Raw genomic sequence first — 22,852 nt, 5'->3', positions numbered from 1 at the left:
CTTCTCAGTGTCCAAACAAACGAGCCATGACCTTGAAAGACAGTGGGAAAGTGGTGAGTGATAGTGATGAAGATGGCATGCCCAAGTTGGAAGATGTTAGTGATGGTGACGTAATGGAGTATCCGATTGAAGGGAAAGCGCTTGTCTTGATGCATGCACTAAATACAAAAAATCAAGGTTGATGGAGAGGAACATCAGGAGAATATCTTCCATACACGGTGCCGTGTCAACAATAAGGTATGCAACTTGATTATCGATGGAGGTAGTTGCACTAATATAGCTAGCTACACACTTGTTAAGAAATTAGGACTGGAGATGACAAAATACCCTAAACCCTATAAATTGCAGTGGTTAGATTATAAAGGAGAAGTTAATATTAATAGGAGGGTGTTGATTAATTTGTCAAGTGGAAGATATAAGGATGAAGTGTTGTGTGATGTTGTGCCTATGGATGCGGGGCATCGATTGTTGGGTAGGCCTTAGCAATACGATAGGAAGGTGAAGCATGATGGGTTTAGAAATAGGTACAGTTTTGACATGGGTGGGAAAACCATTACACTTGTACCTTTGACACCACAACAAGTTTATAATGATCAGGTGAAATTGAAAGGTGATGAGGGAAAAATGAAAGAAAAACAAAAGGAGAGATTGTTTGCAAAGAATGGTGAGCTTGGTGGTGGAAATGAGTTGGTGAAAACTAACATATCCCTCCCCAGTTTGTATAGTTCTTTGTTGCAGGATTATGAAACTTTATTGCACGAGGATTTTGCCAAAGGAAAATCTTCATTTGAATATCCAATTGATGCATTTCCATTGGAGGATTTTATAGGCATTGAAGGCACATTCAACAACCATTTGGCGGAGCATCAAATTCCCAAGCAAGGGTTGGATAAGGGTCAAGACGATGGAAGGAGCATCGTATTTGAACTAGGTGAGGATTCGAGGACGAATCCTCTCGAAAAGGAAGGGTCTGATATGATCCCGGGTGCGCAACCAATTACCAAGAATTCAACTCACGTTGGAAGGAAGATCAAGGTTCGGATTCGAGGTCGAATCCTTTCGAAGAGAGAGTGAATGATGTGATTTGCATAGAGATATGTTTGGATGGGAATCCAGATTTTTGGGCAGTTACCTCTGCAATTAGAATTCTTACCTTTTGATATCTTTACCATCATTTGGACGTGTTTACTTTTTTAAAATAGGATTTTTAGAGTTTTATTCCATTTTAAATTATTATCGAGGGTGTAATAGTTTCTAGTATAAATAGGATTTATTTTCATTCACTGTAGAACTTTTGATATTTTGAACTAATCAGAGGCAACGTTGCTTCCTTTCTTGTTCTTCGTGAACAATTATCGAACTTATCGGGATAATTTCTCGTGGTGTTTACCAATCAAAGTGTGATTCATGGGTTGTGCAATCAAGGGGTCAAGGTATTCTAGTAATTGCTTTGGTTTTTGATTCATTTAATCCTTCGGGTCGATTTTTAAATTTCAGGTTTGATTTTTTTAAATTGTATAATCAAAAGGTCAATATATTCGTGTGATTGTATTGGTTGTTTGGATTACTAATTTTTGGGTCAAATTCCATAAATTTGGATTTTTTTTGGCTTTCTTGGGGTTTGTGTCATTTTTTTGTGGGTTTATTAGGGATCTAGCTATCCGGGTTCACATCACCCACCAAGCATTCAGAAGGGCCACTGTTATACCAAAAAAAGTTGTGGAACTTCTAGTGACGTTGGTTACTTATCCTACAAACATGGAGATCTTGGCAAACTTTTTAGTTTTCAAGACCCCCATGACATACAATGCAATATATAGTCGACCTTTGCTAAATGGCATTGGTGTTATTCCTTCTACTTATCACCAAGTTATGAAGTTTCCAAATAGTCGTGGGGTTGGTTTTGTAAGGGACGATCAACAATTTTCTAGAAGGTGCTACGTTGACAGTATACAAGCAAGGGGATCACCACCGGTTATGATGTTGGATTTTGAGCCTCCAGGTGGGCGAATCGAGCCCCTTGACATGAAGAAAAAAATTTCAATAGGAAAAGGACGTGAATTTAGCTAGGGGTGGGCATGGGCGTGGCGAGTGGGTTGGGTTAGGTCGATTTTTGTCCCAACCCAACCAAATGTCGGTTGGATTAGGTTGGGTTGGTGGGTTCGAGGCACCTATCAACAAATATTAAAGTCACAAAAATATCAAATTTAAAGCAACATTAATATAGTCTTCTAAAATCAATAAATTTCAAATATGAAATAGTATAGTTCATCAAATATCCATTAAAAAAATTATCCAAATAACAATTACATGCCTAATTACAAAGTTATAGTGTTGAGGCAAAAAACTTTTGGCACAAACAAAAATTTGCTGACGGAAACTATTGGAGGCTGCAAAAGATGAACACCTAAATTAGATTCAAAATGACCCATCAAGAGAAGGAAAACAACATTGTAAGTAGCCAACAAACCTCAAATTGTGAAAAAAAAAAAAAGCATCAAAACCAACCACTAAACAATTTAATTCTTGTGCCCTTGACCATTTTCATTCAACTTTGAATTCATTGGCTCTAACTCTACAAAAAAAATAAAAAAAAAAATGATTAAGTTGACAACAAAATACATAGAAATAAAGTCAAAATAACAAAATTTATGAAAAAAATATATATTACCTTCATCTAACAGGCTATAATGCTCAACATCTTCCATGCAAAAACCATCTAAGTTTGGAGAAGCTTTGAACCAATTTTGTGTGCATACCAAGACCTCCCCCATTTTAAGACTTAATGAACTATGAAAAGGATCAATGATCCTTCCTCTGGTGCTAAAAGCACTTTCTGAAGCAACAGTTTAAACTTGAATTGTCAATACATCCTTAGCAAGATTGGACAAGACACTATACTTAATTTTGTTAACCTTCCACCAATCGAGAACATCAAAGTCCTTGTTCTCTATACTTTCACGAGCATCAAGTAAGTATCTTTCCACATCATTTTTTATTTCAGCACAATCTTTTATCGCTTGTTTTTTCAAAAATCGAGAAAGACGAGCATCACTCATAGAAGAAGAACTATCTTTATCGGCAATAAAAGAACTTAAAGACTCATCAGTTGATACTTGACTGCTTCCATGAACACCTTCACGAGCCACATACCAGTCATAAAGTCCCATTAAATTGACTTTCAAAGATTTCATCATGTTACTAACAACTTTTCCATCAATGTATAGATTACTAAAACAATATTCAACACAATCCATTTTATATCTTGGATCAAGGATAGTACCCATAAGCAATAACTAATTCACATTTCCCATTTTACCCCAATACTTTTCGAACTATTTCTTCATGTTAGTCGTCATTTCACCCAATAGAAAATTACCACTTAATTTCTATTAATCTAATTCAATTACAATATTACAAGATAAGCACAAGCACTAACACGCAGGGAAGCACTGAAAGTCAAAGTCACATCAGTTTTTTTTTTAAGAAACTTGACAAACACAGATACATTTTTCCAATCTGAATTCGAAGGAGGTCCACCTCTCTTTCTACCACCATCGTCTTCCCGAACGTAATGCAAATATTGAGCATCTTGTTCTTCTAACCTTTCAAAAGCTTTCTCAAATTTCAATGCCGTTTCCAATATTAAATAGGTAGAATTCCACCTAGTTGGAATATCAAAAAACACAATAGACTTGCAATCAATCTTCTCTTTTCTCTTACATTCCTTCAATTTTTCATTCCTAGCAGAAGAAGATTTCACATATTTGATTGCATTGTGGATATTCACAATGGAGTCGTGCTTCCATCAACCCCTCACAAACAATCAAATTTATAATGTGTGCACAATACCTTAAGTGTAAATATCTCCCATCTAGAACACATCAATCACTACCCCGAGTGTAAATATCTCCTAAGATAAGCAATAGCCACATCATTAGAGCTTGTATTATCAGCTGTGATTGTAAAAACTTTTTCAATTCCCCAATCTTGCAAACAAGTCTTAATCACTTTCCCAATCTTTTCTCCCTTGTGATTTGGAACAACACAAAACTCAAAATACGCTTATTAAGTGTCCAATCAGAATCAATAAAATGTGTTGTAAGAAACATGTAATTAACATTTTGAATGGAAGTCCAAGTATCAGTTGTGAGGGAAATTTGGAAACCCTTTGACGTTGAAAAAAAAAAGACATCTTTGCATTTTAATTTTTCATCAAAATACAATTGGTCAATATCTCTAACGAGAGTCCTTCAAGATGGAGCTGGAAATTGAGGACATGCTACACTACAGAAGTGCCTAAAACCAAGAGCTTCAACAAACTTAAAAGGTAATTCATCCAATACTACCATTTTAGCACATGTAACTCTACACTCTTCTTTACTTCGACCAATAGCAATAAGATTGCTCCTACCACCCTCTTTTTTATTCTCAAAAGAAAGGATTTTTTGCTTCTTATCCACAAATCTACCTGGATACTTCTTACAATGATTTGTCAAATGATTGCCCAATGTGTTAGTACCACACTTCTTAGTGCCACAAGCATATTCTACCCCAATAGTTACATTTATACCTAACATCTAGATCATCCCTTGAGCCCAAAAGTGTAAAGTGATCCCAAACATTTGAAGCTAATCTTTTAGATTTTTGTTTACCTAATGTTGATGGTGCACGTGGAGGAAGACTCCCTTGTAAATCTGTGTCATTTGATGGAGCTTCTGTGCCATGTACTTCACATTTATCCATATCTACCAACATATTCCATGAAAATTATAAAACACACCAAATAGATATATTTAATTAAAAGTATTAATGCAATACAACAAAGCAAGAATACAGTACCTGTGTTTGTGCCAATTTCCTGAAGTAATGTTCCAATTTCCAATGATCAAATAACAATCATATATGCTTGAGCAATCTTGTTTTATCCAACTGCTTAGTGAATCAAATAAGCTGAAATAACAATCAAATAATAGAAAGATGAACCCATAATGAATAGCATTCAAATAAGCTGAAATAATTATCATTTAATATACGTCGTGCATTCCTTTTTAGAAATGTGATAAGAAAAATACGTTTTTAGTTGGATGATTAACCAAGTACGATGGTTTCTTGCGGTGAAACTTTTGTAGAGAATATGAAGAGACTGGTTGTAGTTGCACTTGAGAAGGCTGCTAAGAAGAAGCAAACAAGTTGTAAGGACCTTAATAAGATCGAAAAGGGAATCGGACATCATTTTCACGATGATATCACTGTGATTGTGATATATCTTGATCATTACAAAACCTGTTCCAGTTCCAATCACAAAGAAGGTACTCTTGGCTACATCACTGCCCCTATTGACATTTTCTCCAATAATTTTGATGAAGTTGTTGAAAGTTCATTCGACAAGATTTTAACGAGAGTTGTATACTAAGAATATTGTTGAATATAGATGGAGTGGAAAAATATAGGTTACTGTAGATAAATCATAGTAAACGGTGGATGCTGGTGAAAGAATGTAGATTTTGAAATCTAGACTTTTTACATCAATAGACTTTTTTCGTTTGCTTCTTTGGTTATTGATTTTGGTCCCAGATTTGCTAGGAGAGTATGATTCTAAAAGTTGAAGTTCATCATATTCTGTTCAAGAAAAAGCAATACAATGTAAAGATTGGCTTACCATGTAATAAAACGAAGATCGACCATCAGCAAGCATAAATGAAGATTGGCTCGATGTTGAAGTCTTGAAGATTGACGGCGGGGAGGGGGGAGAACTAGGGATGGATGAGAGTGGAGACTGGAAGAGGGAAGCAAAACCAATGAATGAAAGAAATCAGGGCTACAACTTCTTATTTCTTCTATTTTTTAATCGATTTTTTTTTACTAGTCGGGTCGAGTTGGGTGGGTTTTTATTGGGTTTTCTGGGTTAACCCATAACCTGACCCGAATAGTTTAATCTCAAATTGAAAGCACCTAAAAAAATAAAAAAACTGACCCAAATCGATCGGATTGGGTCGATTCGATCGGGTTTCGCCCACCCCTAAATTCAGCATTGGGACAGACTTGAAGCCAGAAGAAAAGAGAAAAGTTAGTGAAGTGTTTGTCTGGCAATTTGATTATTTTCGTTTGAAGCCCAAGTGATATTTCAAGGATCAATCCATCAGTCGCTCAACGATGCGAGCAAAGCCAATAAAGCAAAAGAAAAGAAATCATGCCCCAATGTGATAAGATGCAGCAAAGACAGAAGTCGAAAAGTTGTTGCATACAAGGTTTGTCAAGAAAGTGCAGTATCCCGAATGGTTGGAGAATGTTGTCCTTGAGAAAAAATCGAATGGAAAATGGCGTACGTGCGTAGATTACACTGGTTTGAAAAAGTGTGTCCCAAAAATTCATATTCGCTACCCAAGATAGATCGCTTGGTGGACGCCACATCGGGTCACGAAAGACTAAATTTTCTAGATGGCTTTTCTAGGCATCATCAGATCTCTATGGCCAAGTCGGACCAGGAGAAAACATCTTTCATAATTGACTCTGTGACTTATTGTTATATGGCTATGCCATTCAGTTTGAAAAAAATACTAGAACAAGTTATCAGAGAATGGTAAATAAGGTCTTCAGAGATCTAATTGGTATGTAATTGAAGCTTATGTTGATGATATGATCATCAAAAAATATTAAGGATCACAGGCTTATCTACAAAAAGTGTTTGATGTTGTCGAACGGAGCAGGCTGAAATTCAATTATGAGAAGTGTGGTTTTGGAACAATAGGTGGAAAGTTCTTGGGTTTTATGATCACACTAAGAAGCATTAAAGCAAATCCAGATAAAATTTTAGCTGTCCTAGAGATGAAAAGCCCTTCGAGCAAGAGAGAGGTCCAACGACTGACAAGACGAGTAGTGGCATTGAATCGTTTCATGAGTTAAGCTGTCGATAAGTGTTACCACTTCTCCAAGGCAATTGGGGGCTCAAACACTTTGAATGGACCAATGAGTGTGAGGAATCCCTCGAATCTTGAAAATAGTCGCTCCAGCAGCCCCCGATCTTAACTAGGCCATGTGCAGGAGACGTGTTATGTTTATACTTGGCTATTTCAAAGCATGCGGTCAGTGTGATGCTCGTGAAAGAATTTCCAAAGGTATAAAAGCTAGTCTATTATGTCAGCCAAATATTGAAAGGCGCAAAAACTCGGTATATCCTTGCAGAGTAGTTGGTGTTTGCGTTGATTGTGGTAGTTAGAAAGTTAAAGCTGTATTTCTGGTCTCATACAGTGCAAGTCATGACTGATTAGCCCGTCAAGCAGATTTTGCACCAACGTGAGACATCTAGAAGGATGTTAAAGTGGGTAATCGAATTAAGTGAGTTTGACTTCGAGTTCAAACCAAGGATGGCCATTAAGGTGCAAGCTTTCGTGGACTTTATCGTTGAGCTCACAATCCCGCCTGACTAACCCATACGACAGGAGGAAGTTTGGAAAATCTTTATGGATAGATCCTCACACGGTGAAGGATTCGGAGCAGACATCATTATGATAGGACAAAAATTTGAAGAGTTGAATATTCATTGCACTTCGAGTTTTCGACAACAAGTAATGATGCTAAGTATGAAGTAGTAATTATAGGCCTAAGCTTGGCAGCCAAACTGGGGATGTCATTAGTAGAAGTTTGCAGTGACTCTCAGTTGATAATTGGGCAAGTAATAGGGAAATTCAAAGTAAAGAAGGGGAAAATAGCAGCTTACTTAATGAAAGTCAGGGACCTACAAAGAGGATTTACGAGTTTCAAGATAACTAAGGTCTCCGATAGAGATAACGAATGAGCAGACGCTTTATCCAAGCTTGCATTCTCAAACCCAAAAAATCTACCTAGTACAACGAATGTGCAAGTCCTGTAATAGCCAAGTATACTACACATAATCGACATAGTGCACATGGAGCATGAGAAAAGTTGAATGGATCCAATAATTGATTATCTTGTGGAGGATAAATTGTTGGAGGATGTTTTTTAGGCTAGGAAACTCAAAACTCGAGCAGCTTTGTTCATCATTATCGATGGACAACTTACAAGCGAGGTTTCACCATGTCGTACTTGAGCTTCTTGCACTCTACTGAGGTACATGAAATGTTGTTGGAGATATATGTAGGAATTTGGGGCAACCATCAAGGGGTGATCACCATTGCATTCAAGAATTAGTGAGAAAATGTGATGCATGTCAGCGTCATGGGAATTTGGTTCATGTTCCAGCTGAGCAACAATCTGCCATTTTCAGGGTATAGCACTTATTTTAGTAGAAAATGGATATCTTAGGGTCTTTACCTGTAGCGAAGGGGCAAATAAAATTCTTACTAGTGGCCATCGATTATTTTACCAAATGGGTTAAGGCGAAACCTTTGGCCACCATCATAGAGGCCAAAGAGTTGCACGTGGAGGAATATCATATGCAGGTTTGGCATACCATGAATTCTCATCACCGATAATGGTAGATAGTTCGACAATCACGACTTCAAGGCCTTCTGTGAAAGTTATCGCATCGAACACAGACTTACTTCCATTGCTCCTCCCCAATCTAATGGGTAGGCGGAAGTAATAAATCGGGCGATACTACAGGATTTAAAGACAAGACTAGAAAAGGAAAAGGCAAGCTCTCTTTCAGGATGGAAGTCGTTGACCCTGTAAAAATCTTAAATGAAACTGGTAGGATGAAAGTCAAGCATCTCGAGGTCATAGCCATCAGTGCAAAACTCGACCTACTTGACGGAGTAAGAGAGAAAATAGCTGTAAGGATGGCGAAGGGCTATCGAATACTTTAATCGAATGGAAAGACCAAGGTCTTCTCAGCCAGGAGATCTCATATTAAGAGAAGCAGTAGCTGCGGGCACCCTCCATCCAAGCTTAAGCCAAATTGGGAAGCACCGTATGAGGTGATTCGCAGTCTTGAAAAAAGGAGCTTATAGCTTAAAAGACTTGAGAGGAAAGCCACTAGGCAAGCCATGGAATACTGAGCATCTCAAAAAGTATCAACAATAAATCAACTGGCAGGGAGGTCATATTAAATCTGTTGTAAATATAGTTGTTAGGATGATTTACTAGCTTTTTTACTGTAATGGCAAATGTTTCCTGTAATTATAGTTGCTAGAATTTTCTATTAGTGTGCTTAATGTACTACCTGCTATAGGCGCTTTCTGTTGTAATCATGCATATCACTTAATGAAAGGCCTAGATGGTGGCAAATGATGAAGGCGCTAAGGAGGGGCCAGCCTTGTCGGGCGATACTACAGGATTTAAAGACAAGACTAGAAAAGGAAAAGGCAAGCTCTCTTTCAGGATGGAAGTCGTTGACCCTGTAAAAATCTTAAATGAAACTGGTAGGATGAAAGTCAAGCATCTCGAGGTCATAGCCATCAGTGCAAAACTCGACCTACTTGACGGAGTAAGAGAGAAAACAGCTGTAAGGATGGCGAAGGGCTATCGAATACTTTAATCGAATGGTAAGACCAAGGTCTTCTCAGCCAGGAGATCTCATATTAAGAGAAGCAGTAGCTGCGGGCACCCTCCATCCAAGCTTAAGCCAAATTGGGAAGCACCGTATGAGGTGATTCGCAGTCTTGAAAAAAGGAGCTTATAGCTTAAAAGACTTGAGAGGAAAGCCACTAGGCAAGCCATGGAATACTGAGCATCTCAAAAAGTATCAACAATAAATCAACTGGCAGGGAGGTCATATTAAATCTGTTGTAAATATAGTTGTTAGGATGATTTACTAGCTGTTTTACTGTAATGGCAAATGTTTTCTATAATTATAGTTGCTAGAATTTTCTATTAGTGTGCTTAATGTACTACCTGCTATAGGCATTTTCTGTTGTAATCATGCATATCACTTAATGAAAGGCCTAGAAGGTGGCAAATGATGAAGGCGCTAAGGAAGGGCCAGCCTTGTTGGGACGTCCCAGTGTGCCTAACGAGTCCCCAAATCCAAGCAATTATATGTCTATACAAGAGTTTGACACACAATTGATTGAAGCATGAGCTAGCGGTGAGCAACAAAATAAACAAAGTTGGTGAGTTCAAAATCGCTCTATAGTCTGATGGTAAGCTTTTAAAGCCAAATAAATGGTTAAAGGATGAAATCGTTAGATCTCGTGCTCTACGCTCCGAAAGCATTTAGCAGATAGCGGTGACGACAAAACCAACAAAATTGGTTAGCTCGAAATTGCTCTACAATTTGATAGTAGGCTTTTAAAACCAAGAAAAATGGTTAAAGGGCAAAATCACAAGATCTCGTGCTCTACAATCCAAAGGAGTTTGGAGGATAGAGGTGAGAAACAAGATAAAAAATTGATTAGCTCAAAATCGCACTATGGTCTAGCGGTGAACCTTCAAGTTAAAAAATTGCTAAGGTTTAAAATCCCTGCACTTAGGCTCTACCTACCAAATTGCTTAACAAAAAAGGTACGTGACAAAGTCGAGAACTGGCTATCTCAAAATCATTATATCGTTAAAAAAATGAAAAAAATAAAAATAAAAATGAACGCATGATGTATAAAAGTCATTTTCTGAACGTGGACTCAATAATAATGGATGCAAAGCATAATATCCTGTCCACATCTCAAACCAAGAAAAAAAACTATAGAATAGCCAAATGACAAAAAGGGATAACATCGAAAGACTCAAGCAAATAATAAAAAATTAAGTCACTCTGGGTGCGAACTTCCTTTGCTTCCTCTACGTAGTACGTTGGTGTGTCTAAATGTCTTGGTCTGCTTAGCTGATTTTCTTTATCTCTACGTTGCAATAAAATCATTCATAGTTAGAGAGATCAATGGATAGATGCTCAGCCACCACCACTCTTTGGTAAGGGCAATAGAGACCTCCATTGTTTTTGCCCCGTAGTCATTCACATTCTTAACATACTCCAAAGAGGCCTTATAACGATCTACTTCATTGATTTGAGCACGAGCCAAGGAGGAGCGCAAGTTGTCAATTTCTCTCTTGTTTACTGATTTGAGACTCTATCCCCTTCTTCTAAGCCTCCACGACATCGAGGGATTTCTTTAAGTCTAAGTTGTCCCCCTTGAGGTTGATCACTTCCTTGTCCTTCTCTTTCTTAAGATCTTTTAACTTAGCAGTTAGAAGGCGACTCGCCCCGATGAGTGAAGCTTGCATCGTCAAAACGTCGGACAAATAGTAAAAAAAAAGTACAATTGTCATATGAACTCAGAGGTATGAATATAAATGAAAATGAAGGAATAGAGAGTGGAGGATACCCTTCTATTGTAATATGCCAGGACCCTTTCTACATCATTCACTCTACGTCCAAACAAAGCTCTGGCATGATCAAACCTAATAAAAGCATCGACCATCTCAACTTTGTATGCACCTCGGGTAAGAAGAAACCTAAAATCTAGAAGTGGAGAACCATCATTCTCAAACCTAAACTCATTAGGACTCGAGTTTTCTTCTCTTCATATGGTTGGACACCTCCCATGGGCTCCTCCAATGGTGAAGGAGGTCCCTTGTCGGTGATCTTTCCTTTTTTCTTATTCGTGACTTTTCTCTTTTTGGGGAGAGGGGAGCATGAGCAACCCTTCGTCGCTCTCAAGCTCAACCTTAGGTATTGAGCTCAAAACTCCTTCCAAGTCGAAGTACATACCTGCATACATACAACCAAGCAAGTCAGGAACAAAGGCTAGTTATTGAAGAAAAATACAGTACGAGAATCAAGAGCTATAAATAAGGACCTACCAACAGGTCGACCAATCGCCAATATCAACATCTTCCTTATTGTTAAAACTTGAGAAATGAGGGGTACAAGAAGTAGTATGCAAGTCAGTTGTTGGATTTGAGAACTCAAAAGAAGAGTAGGCTCAACAAAACTATTGAAAAGACAAATTTAGGAAATTCTCCAATAAGTATTTTAACGAAAATCAATCTTCAGGAGGCCGAACGAAGAATAATCGAGATTTCTACCCACTATTGGAATTTATATATTTAGGGATATGAAGAGAAACCCTGGTAGTAAAATAGATGAATGCATTGTATGGGGTAAATTATGCAACTCGAACACATACTTGAACAACTCTATGGAGAGCACAATCTTTTCACTAAAACAAAGGTACAAAAAGTATAGTGCTTTTTTCCATGCATTTGGATTTATTTGACTTGGAGTGAGATGGAGTTCATTGAAAATTGAGACAAAGAAAGGATGAAGAGGGAACCTCAAACCTTGATTAAAATAATCTTTATAGGTAATTTCGCGAGGGTCTGATTGGGGAAGCTCTTTTTTGGGCCTGAGGTCTCTATATATATAATCATCAACGGCGTGTACCTATCGAGCAGTTGGTCTAACTTGGTTAGACAGTTTTAAGAACTAAGTCCCTTTGGGATATTGAGGACTGCAACTCTCCCCATCGGGTCCCAACCAATTTCAAAGTTAAAAGTTGAAGACCTGAAAGAACCAATATAAATTTTATGGGAACATGGAACAAAAATAGAAGGGTCAAAAAGGTTAGGAAGACCGTCAACAGCACTAGGGGACCGATTGACCCTATGACCTCGACTAGCTGATTGATCGACGGCCAACCGCCAGACCGGGCTAGTCAACCTGGTCTATTGATCGACCATGTCTACCAACTGGGTCTGTTGGTCGCCTGACCAGGTCGACCAATGAGATCGGTCAACTGACCAGCCCGACTGTCCGATCCTTTTCCACTCTCATTCTCAGATCTACTCTCATGCCCACTTGATGTCCAATAGGATGATTTAGAATGTTCTGGACTAGAAGATGATGAAGATGACAGAACAATCTTATACATCGAGAAATTATGAAGAGCTACTAGAATTCCATGAAAAAATAAGAGTGGAACAAGGAGATTACCTTGAGAATGAAGATGGAGAGAAAAACACTTAGGGTTTACAAAAGAGAAGAAGATGTGAAGGACAAAAAATGAGACTCTATTCCCTTTATATAGAAAAATTCCAGTGTTAGCAAAAACCTCAGGCCCATGAGCTGATTTACTTATAGATTATCATAAAATTTTCGACTACGCAATAAATTCAATCTATTCGCAATAATAAAATAATAAATAAAGAAATATAAAATAAAAGTTGCGATATAATTCAACAACTCTACCTCTTGACGATAAAAATCAACAAGCGCTATGAGGGCTAGTGATGCTATGCGGTTCAAATAATGAACTATGAAGGCCGATAGAGAGAGGATAGCTCCCATTATGTCGGACGACCCCGCTATGTTAGGTAGCGTCTATCACGATATGGTGACTACTGTTATGCTAATTTAACTGATGCTATGCTTGCTTGCCCATAGGGTAAAGACGATTCCCAATATATTAGGTGACTTTCGCCATGATAGGGTACTTACTGCTATGCTAGTCTTACTACTGCCAGGAGTGGACCAACCATTACTATCTAAACTACCCAAACATCATTGGAATTGATGAGTATGGTTACTCATTAAACCCACCATTCAAGTAGTGGGCGGAAGGTAACCGCTTAACAGGTGGGCGAAAATCGTCTGAGGAGTGGGCATGTCACATGGGGCACGTGGATGGCAATTGCTCGACAGTTACGTGGTGCCAGACGCCTATAAATACCCCATAAGCATGCCAGGTATGGAGAAGATTTTCTTTAAAAAAAATTCTTTCTTCTTACATTTTCACTATTCGTTAAAATTCTTTTTATCTAAAAACAATCACTAATTCTCACGCCGGAGGTAAAACGGGGTAGGAAGTCCCAACCTCTTTTTTGCAGGATCAACAAAGAAGTAAAGACACCATTTTCCTTCCTAGAAGACACGGAGTTGCATCTAAACTATTTCAAGAAGGATGAGGAAGAAGATAAGGATGAAAATGAAACCAAGAATAGAAAGATTGTAATGTGAACAGTGTATTTTACGTATGCTTTTCACATCATATAATTCTTGGTTCCATCATGCTTTGCACTCTCTCTCTCTCTCTCTGCCCCTCTCTTGCCTTTTCTTGACGCGGTTGAGAAATCTTGTTGGTCTTCTATTCTGTAGAAGAGTGGAAGGGCACAAACTGGGAACGATCAGCAAGGTGAGAGGCCTCCTAAATGTAAACAGCAGTAGCATTTAAATTTGATAACTGGATCTTCAATTGTGCACTTGAACTTCGATTGGCATGAAAAGGGAGTGATGATCAGTTTTGCGTGTTATCCTCGGATCATCACATATAAGGTCTTTAGAATCCTCCAATTTTCTCTTTGGCTGTTTACTTTTTAGTTCGTTTCCTATTTCTCGAGCAACCGCGTTTGGCGTATAGGGTGGGCTCTTATAGGTACTTTACAGATTACTCAAAAGGCCTGTGAAAGCCAAGCCTGGCAGAGTAGAATTATTCTTTCTTAGGTGGGAGAATGCGGTCAAATACGTTCGATTGGCATGAAAAGGGAGTGATGATCAGTTTTGCGTGTTATCCTCGGATCATCACATATAAGGTCTTTAGAATCCTCCAATTTTCTCTTTGGCTGTTTACTTTTTAGTTCGTTTCCTATTTCTCGAGCAACCGCGTTTGGCGTATAGGGTGGGCTCTTATAGGTACTTTACAGATTACTCAAAAGGCCTGTGAAAGCCAAGCCTGGCAGAGTAGAATTATTCTTTCTTAGGTGGGAGAATGCGGTCAAATACGTAGAGACGTCACCGTCAAATACGTACCCGTTTCGGACTATAAAGACTATTTAAGCTGAAAAAGGAACAATCAAGTTAGTGTCTTGTATTAATGTAAATTGATAGTGTTGTGTAAGATTCATTATTCTCGTTTGAAAAATTATTATATACGTATCTATGCAAAATTATTGGCAGTTATTTAATTGTCGAAACATTATAACCGTTATTTGTGTAAGAATGAATATTTCTGGTGCTCGTCATTTTTTGTGCTAACTTGTAGTCTTTCTAATGTTCGACAAAATTTTTGATAAAAATTGATTAAATATATAGTTGGAAAATTGATAAATATTGTGGATTTAATGAGATGTGTGGTTAAAATTAAAGTTTGATCAGATGAAAAGTCAATAAAATTTTATTCAAGTTTTATCAAACTAAGTTATTTTTTATTATGCCATGAAATATGAGAAATCATAGTGAAGGGGCAAGTTCAACGGGAAAACAAGAGAAGCAGTTTGAGATTTGAAGTCAATATTCAATATAAATTATGTATGTATACTTGATGGATAAAACTGTTTGAACAGGGCTGACGGAGCCTTGTTCATCTAGCAGGATCCAAACTTGACAATGGATCAAACAGGATAATTCACCATGCTATCTTTGAGTTTTAAGTGTCATCATAAAAGAGGATATTGTTGGGTTTCATTAAATTTCTCAAGGTTTGATGATTAAAATAAGAGGAGTTTGTAACAATAAGTTGTGAGATGGTACAGTGATGATTGTTGAAATGTTACAAAGTTCCAAAATAGCAAATTGAAATTAATTGTATGAAATACAACTCGACTATCAATCAAACAATGTTGTCATCACATTCAATCACAAATTACAATTTAATCGGTGGGTCATTAATTTTGAGATTCATATTTCGTACCAAAAAAATAAAAAAAAATAAAAAAATAGCACACTCTTCACTTTTTTGCCACAATCATTATCATATGCACTTCGAATTTTTCAACTAAAATTTTTTTATTTTGTTGTTTCATCGAAGTTCTATACTAGGTATCAAACATGTATTTGTCGAGAAATATCATAAATAAGGTCCCTAAAGTGGAATTTTAATACACAAAAAGCAAGCGGTGCAACCAGGGGCGGAGATGGGGAGGGCTCTACTGTGTTGTAGCCCAGTATTGCCCAAGCCCATATCCAAGAAAATGGAAGGAATGGTCCATTAAAAATTTAATCACTTAGCCCACCATCAATCCAACAGCAGCCCAATTGCACAATCAGTCCCAACCCAATATCACTATTATTTTGAGAAAAATAAGCCCATATGTCCAATACTTTGACTTTTTGTTTTTAGTGTATATGTGCATACATATTAATTTACTTTCATGTATTAAATTTTTTGTTATAGTATTTCATAGTTGAGTATGTATAATTAATATTTTTTTGATCATGATATAATTAGCATTTTTGTTATACATTAATTCATGTGTTTCTATTTTCAAACTTTTTGATCTACACACCCGATTTTTTTAGTTCGCACGGTCGCACTCGTGTGGTCCTTCAATTCATCGTCTTGAATACCAGTGATGAGATTTTATTAGTTTAGTTACTTTTTGGAACAAAATGGATAATAATTTTCTTGTTGATTGTATGAAACTTTACATCGAACGAGAATTTACTATGAATTTATATGTAGATTTATTATAGACGATTTTATGATGTAAAATCTTGTTAGGTGCAATTTTAGATAATGTTATATTATAACAATTTTTTTTTTTTTGGTTATATTAGAATTACATCAACTTTAAAAAAAAAAAAATGCCCCCTGTAGCCGAATCCGAGCACCATAGCCACCCGCAGCGTATATTCCTGGCTCCGCTCGTGGGTGAGCAGTATCTATAAAACTTTACAAGGACCCTTCTGAAAACAGACAATTAGTTTTGGGGTCAAAAAGAAAATTATAAAAGCTTAAGGGAATGGATGACGTGGGGACTGCAGACATGAGATCTTGTGCAAAGCTCAACGGTACAAATGGCAAAAAAGTTACAGTGATGATTGTCGACACATTTTTTTACTTGGTCTAAATTTGGACAACGCACCGTTTTCTCTCTCATCCCTACACTCTCTCACTACATCACCCATATATATTCACACCAAAAGGTTGAATAGCAATCCCTTTTTCTTTAAGAAAAGAACAGTTTGATTCTTGAACAGAAAATCCCGGAAAATACAGAGAGAAACATGGCCCAGAAAGATGAAGATTTTGTTATTGTGAAAGAAGAACCCGTATTACTTATTGATGAAGAAGAGAATTTTGACGGTGGAGGTGTTGGGTTTTGCGTAGAACCGCCAAAGCCGATAGAGGGGCTGAGGGAAGTGGCGCCGCCGCCATTCTTGAAGAAGACATACGAAATGGTGGATGATCCGAACACGGACTCTGTATTATCTTGGAGTTCAACAAGGAATAGTTTTATCGTTTGGGATCCTCACAAATTCTCTATGGATTTGCTCCCTAAACACTTCAAGCACAATAATTTCTCCAGCTTCGTTCGCCAACTCAATACTTACGTAAGCAGCATATTTATTTATTTATTTATTTTTATTTTTTTGGTGTTCTCAGTTAGCTTTTTATGCTGATTTTTGTGGGGGGTTCTTTTTAATGAAATTCCTCTTTCTTTTATTACTAACCCACAAAATTCACGTTTTATTTTTATTTTTTTTTTAATTTTTTTAAATTCTGGTTATTGCTTTTCGAGTATTTTTGGAGTTGGTCTTGCCTATTTTATAATTTCAAGATGATTTTAGCCACCTATAAAATTTTGGAAATATGAAAATAATTGGGATTTTGGTATCCAATGGTGCAGTGTTTCAGGAAGATCGATTCTGATAGATGGGAATTCGCGAACGAAGGATTTCAGCGAGGGGAGAAACATTTGCTGAAGAACATTAAGAGAAGAAAACAGCATTCCCAAATAATTCATCAACAAGTAGCAGCACAATCTTGGTTAGACTCGTCCAATTACGGACTAGAAAACGAACTTGAAAGGATGAGAACGGATCAAACTACATTGAAAACGGAAATCTTGAAACTAAAGCAGCAGCAAGAGAACATGGAAAATTATCTGTCGTCTGTTGAAGATCGTCTGCAGAACGCTGAGAAGAAGCAGAGAATTACAGTTCTTTTCCTGGTTAAAGTGTTGAAGGATCCTCTCTTTTTGCAGTACATCAAGAAAAGGAGGCTGAAAAATGCACTAAACAAATTCGGGATGTTGAAGAAAAGGAGATTAATGAAGGACATTGATCGAAGTGTTCAAGAAGAATTGACACCAATACAATCAGAGATTCAAGCATTATTCTCTTCGGACGATTCTGGGAGTCCTACACAGGACCATAAGGTTGAAGCTTCCCCTGAGACGAATAGTACAGATTTGAACTCGGAGAATTTCATACTGTGGGAGAAACTCATGGAAGACGATATGATTTATGAGGAAAAAGCAGAAGGTGAAGCAGAAACAGCGAAGCAACAGTCTGATATTGTTCTTGAATTGGAGGATTTAATTGCAAAGCCACCAGAATGGGATATGCATAGGAGAAACCTAGTCTAACCGTAATTTTCATCCATTTCTATGCTTTTACACGGAGTTGCTGTTTTGCAATGTATATGATTTATGTTGCCAAACAAGAATGTATATCTGGTAGTTATGGAGTGTTTTGTATACACCCTTAATTGCTTAAACTTTTAGATATGGAGTAATTTATGAACTTCTAGCTTTAGGCTTGTTCCAGTCTGTCAACTGCTTAAAACTTTTAGATGAAGTAGTTTATGCTTTGATTGCATTTATTTCAGACATTTTGTGTGGTGGATCATATTTGCCAATTTTTGTTACAAAGGGATGTATTTTCATCCTAATATCATATGACGACGACGGTGGTGTAAAATTTATGATTGACGAGTTTTGATTAATGTCAATTCCCCTAGAACAAGTACATTGTTAGTATTAGTAACAATGAAACTAAGCAATCATGCTTTGTATACAATCATTGGATAGTTCTAATATAAAGTTATTTTTGCAGCCAATAGTTTTTTGCCTAACATTAATTGTCAACTAAGTTGTCATCCATGATTGTTTCATACTACAAGTACCAAGCAATCAATTACGAAATTGAAATAATGCTAAGTAATCTATTACATAATTGAAATGATGAATCTCTTTTTTCACCGTCGAGGTACACAGAGTGCCCTACGGTATTCTAAATTGGAAATGTGATGTCTAGAAAAGATTGGCAAGCACTCGAATCGAAACTAATGAATAATCTTCGATCTTATCTCCTGGAGTCTCGTCCTACACGCTAAATATATCATCACTAGTAAATGGTTGCTGAGTAAACGGGTAAAAGGGCATACTCGAAAGTGGGGGGCAGGACTGGTGTCTGGTTCCCAAATAATTGACAAACCACGACCTTTATCTTGAATAGAATTAGTGCCTGATTCTAAAAAGTAGTTAAGACAAGCACTAGAAAGTTCAAGCATAAATGGCTACAACTCAGACACCTGTCTATTTAGCCACAATTAGCCATCCAAATTTGGTAATGGGACCATATCAGTAGGTGTAAGATTTGATTGAAGGGATAGACTCATCAAATGTGTTGCCCAAAGAAGCAAATATAGCCACAAGCTTTATGTCTATCTATGGCACAAATCAAGATTCATTTTCTAAATGCAAGTATGAAAATATTGACTTGTTTATCCTGTCTATAATCAATCAGCTGATCAAATTCACGTTTCTATAATTAATTCGACCTGCTATTCAAATTATTAATTATTCGAAAAGGTTAGAAATGGAACGATGCAGAAGAATACACTTTCTTCCAGCTCCCGGAAATTATTGGGGAAAAAAATGCGTACTTACATCTTTTATAGCTCATAGTTTCTGAACATTCAGTGGAATCCAAAATAACTAAAACAATCCAGTCTTCATTTCCCTGTAAATTAATGGAAATATGAAAGAAAGCTGGAACATTGCTGAGCAAATAAAAAAGGTAGAAAACAGTATATGCAGCAAAAAAAAAGCTGAAACCCTCTCCCCAACACCGGACACACCAGATGTTTACTTGGTGAGTGTTAACTTGCCATTGGGTTTCATCATTCCCACAGATGATGATGAAGATGATGACATGTTAATCGTATGGTCGAATTCTTCTTTATCCTCAGTAAATGCCTTGCACAAAACTTCTTCGAGTTCCATGCGCCTTCTCTTCTTTAATGGACACTCTTCGAGAGCATTATTCTCTAGTTGAGTGATCTTGGAATAGTCATCACCATCCATGATCTTGTTCAGTACTGCTGAACAACGAGGGAAAAATCGCTTCCCAAGCTCCACTGTTTCCAAAAGAAAAAATTAGTTTATGAAGAACTGAAATTAGATTCTGATACATGTTCATATAAAATAAGTGCAACCATTTCAGTAATATAGAATTGACAATTTCTGATGAGAAATAAAGCAGCCTTTAGTTGTGTATATGTAAAAACTACATAATTCATTATTCGAGTAAATCCAATGTCAAAATCAGGAAATGATGTACATTCCTAGAGGAAGACAGCAGTTCTTGATGGTTAAAGCTGTAATGTTATGTTCCATTTATTTCATATGAAGAATCAACTCCATCAATTATTATCCTCTGTTGAACAATCATCACCTGAGACAAATGTCATTCTACTATTAGAGGTGTCTGTATTCAGGGAGAATGCATTACATTCCAGGCCAATTTTGGTACGATGTGGCTTTTTTTAACTGATTCACATCTTCGCAAAATCTCTAGTGACAGGAAAAGCCAGTGGATTTAGGAAATAAGTTTGAATAATAACATCCTGATCTTGTTTGGTAATGATACCAATGCTGTCCACACATTAGGTAGGACCTCAAATACTATCCACTCCCCACCACTCATTTTCTCCCGTTTATAAACACCTTGCCAGGCATACCCTTAAGCTTCCCTCAGATTTTTGCTATATTACGACCAGTGAAATAAATTTACCATGAATAAATTAGTTTATTTAAAAACATTCTATAGTGATTATACAAGACTTCTGCACATTCACATTCAGTTATATGTTCGCATGCATATGCAAGGGAACAGTTTTCCTATTTTATTTGTTTTGGATGATTAATCTCACTAGTGTAATTCAGTGAGTTCATACTCAGTTGCTCTCAAAATTAAAACATTCTGTTAGGCCTTCCGTCCACTTCACCTATTCTAGAAGACTCAAGAAGGGAGGAGAATCACCTGGAAAGAAGGTTTAACTAAATTCTGTTTAGGAGCATGTGGGGAGGGGAATAAGTTTGTTAGAAACAGGTTATAAATAGGGGGCAAAAGGTAGGAGATAGGCAGGCAATTTCAGAAGTAAAGTAGTCTGGTTTCAATTCTTGTAATCTTGCATTCTGCAGATTAATAGAATTCTTCGTTTCTGTAAGAAGTTTCTTATCACATTCATCGTTTTTTAATTCAAATAGTCAGTTCAGACTATCCAAACATACAGGGCAAAAGGGTACCAAAAACTTCAGCATCTTTCTCAAAATTTAGTTGTAGAATGTGTCAGTAAGAGTCAAGAAAGAAAATTTGTACAAGCTAAATGAACACGCAAGATATAAATACCAGTTTTGGCGAGGGCCCTCATCCTAATCAGATGCTCCTCTTTGATTTTGAAAGGTGCCTCATTCAAGTCCACAGTAGACCTCTGGGTGCCAGCCATGTTCTTGGTGTTTCCAGCTAGCTGAACCTTGGAGGTCCCGTCAACTTGAGCAATATCCATGGCAACTTTTGCTTCCATGCGAAATAGAAGTTTGGCCAAAGCAACTGAAAAGCAATCACCCAATTAATCAAACAAAATAAGACCTGCCACTGTAGTTAGCAGCTGAACAAATAAGAAGATTATTCTTATAAGGAAAATAATTAATAAACAGATATGTACAGATTCAATTGAAAAAGGATAAGTTTCACAAATTGACCTCGAGTCTAGAAAAATCTCAGGCGCAAGCACCAGGTATTTTGCATGCAGATCACTATAACAAAAATATTATCAAAGCTTTTTGGAGGAAGATGAGAAATGATTAATCAATGTGTGAGAATTGATAATTATGATACAATGAATTTACTTTATTGCAACCATCAGGAGAGTAAGAAAATGAAGTTGTTTAGAAATAGACTGTGGTTAATGTATCAATACAAGTCCTTTCTCTGGATGACCTTTGGCAAAAATAAAAAATAAAAAAAAAATTGTACAAATTCAAGGATCGAACACTACAAATAAATATTTTTTTGGATGGAAATACATGGTACACTAAGAATCCCATCTTTTTCAACAGTGCTACAAGGAGATCAAGGGTTGTTGTGGAGGTTGCCATTCAGATAAAAGTAATGAAATAGGTCAAAAAGATAAGCAGAAAATAATGACAGGTATCAAACCGTACAAAAAATTAAATCCCTGGGGTAATTTACCTCTATTTTCAAGGTACAATAACTCCGAGCGCAAATCATCGCCTGCAATAGCAAGCGATACTGAAGCTTCTCCTAGTAATGGATCTCTTCTTTCTTCTTGTTCCAAAATCTCTATGCAAAGTCGATCCTTTGGAGTAGCTGTCCCTTCCTCTGTACTTCTGTGATAATCCACAGCCCGAGTAAGCCTCTTTGAGATCTGAAGGGCTTTCCTGCCATCTAAAGTGAGATCAGATGGCCCACCACTTCGTAAAGCTATACTACTTGGCTATAAATAGGTGATCTTGGGTCATTGAAAAATGTTGAAAAAATACCTATTATATTGTTACTTCTTGAGATCAAATCCAAAAATAAAATACCCTCCCATATTCATCTTTTTCTTTGTGTTCTTAAGTTTTAGAGATTCAAACAAGTGTTTAGTGTTTGAATCTCTATGAGGCTTGATTAATCCTTCAAACCTTTTGCAGGATCACCTTTTAAACACCAAAATAGTGGGGGCAAATTTCGTTTGAGGACAACAATCAAAGATTGTGTTTGAGCCTTCAATTTCTTCATATATATTTGTCATTCCTTCATCTCCTATAATTCTTTCGATTTTTTATTTTGTTTGTAATTCGTTCTCATAATATCTTTGGTGGAGCAACATTATTTCCAACAATCTCAAATGAATTTTGTGATGGAGAACGAAACTACAATGGCGACCATCAAATTGATGAATCAAGATTTGGTTCGATTGGATCG

At 36.9% G+C, this 22,852-nt stretch overlaps 2 protein-coding genes across 2 annotated transcripts in view; one reads left to right on the top strand and one right to left on the bottom strand.

Annotated features, from left to right (window-relative positions):
* Positions 1-16,786: 16,786 nt before the first annotated feature.
* Positions 16,787-18,534, top strand: LOC111386420 (heat shock factor protein HSF30-like). The gene is made up of 2 exons (XM_023010884.1): positions 16,787-17,185; positions 17,482-18,534. Exons 1-2 carry the CDS (start codon positions 16,859-16,861, stop codon positions 18,220-18,222), a joined length of 1,068 nt encoding a protein of 355 aa, XP_022866652.1. The 5' UTR covers positions 16,787-16,858; the 3' UTR covers positions 18,223-18,534.
* Positions 18,535-19,506: 972 nt separating this feature from the next.
* Positions 19,507-22,852, bottom strand: part of LOC111386428 (BTB/POZ domain and ankyrin repeat-containing protein NPR1-like) — an 8,679-nt gene continuing 5,333 nt past the window's right edge. Inside the window, exons 2-4 of the mRNA XM_023010894.1 lie at positions 22,115-22,379; positions 21,272-21,472; positions 19,507-19,997 (exon numbers count right to left, since the gene is read on the bottom strand). Of these exons, the coding sequence (XP_022866662.1) occupies positions 19,726-19,997; positions 21,272-21,472; positions 22,115-22,379 (738 nt within the window). The 3' untranslated portion in view covers positions 19,507-19,725. The remainder of the gene's footprint in view (positions 19,998-21,271; positions 21,473-22,114; positions 22,380-22,852) is intronic.

Source organism: Olea europaea, unplaced genomic scaffold (assembly GCF_002742605.1).
Source record: "Olea europaea var. sylvestris unplaced genomic scaffold, O_europaea_v1 scaffold355, whole genome shotgun sequence".
In the NCBI taxonomy this organism is placed as follows: Eukaryota; Viridiplantae; Streptophyta; class Magnoliopsida; order Lamiales; family Oleaceae; genus Olea; species Olea europaea.
The sequence above is the reverse complement of the archived record's forward strand: the minus strand, read 5'-3'. Positions and strand labels throughout refer to the sequence as shown.

Bases quoted from the DNA above. Each gene is read 5' to 3' on its own strand.
- LOC111386420 (XM_023010884.1), top strand. From the start codon at position 16,859: ATGGCCCAGAAAGATGAAGATTTTGTTATTGTGAAAGAAGAACCCGTA. The intron at 17,186-17,481 runs GTAAGCAGCATA...CCAATGGTGCAG, and splicing joins TTCGCCAACTCAATACTTAC to TGTTTCAGGAAGATCGATTC.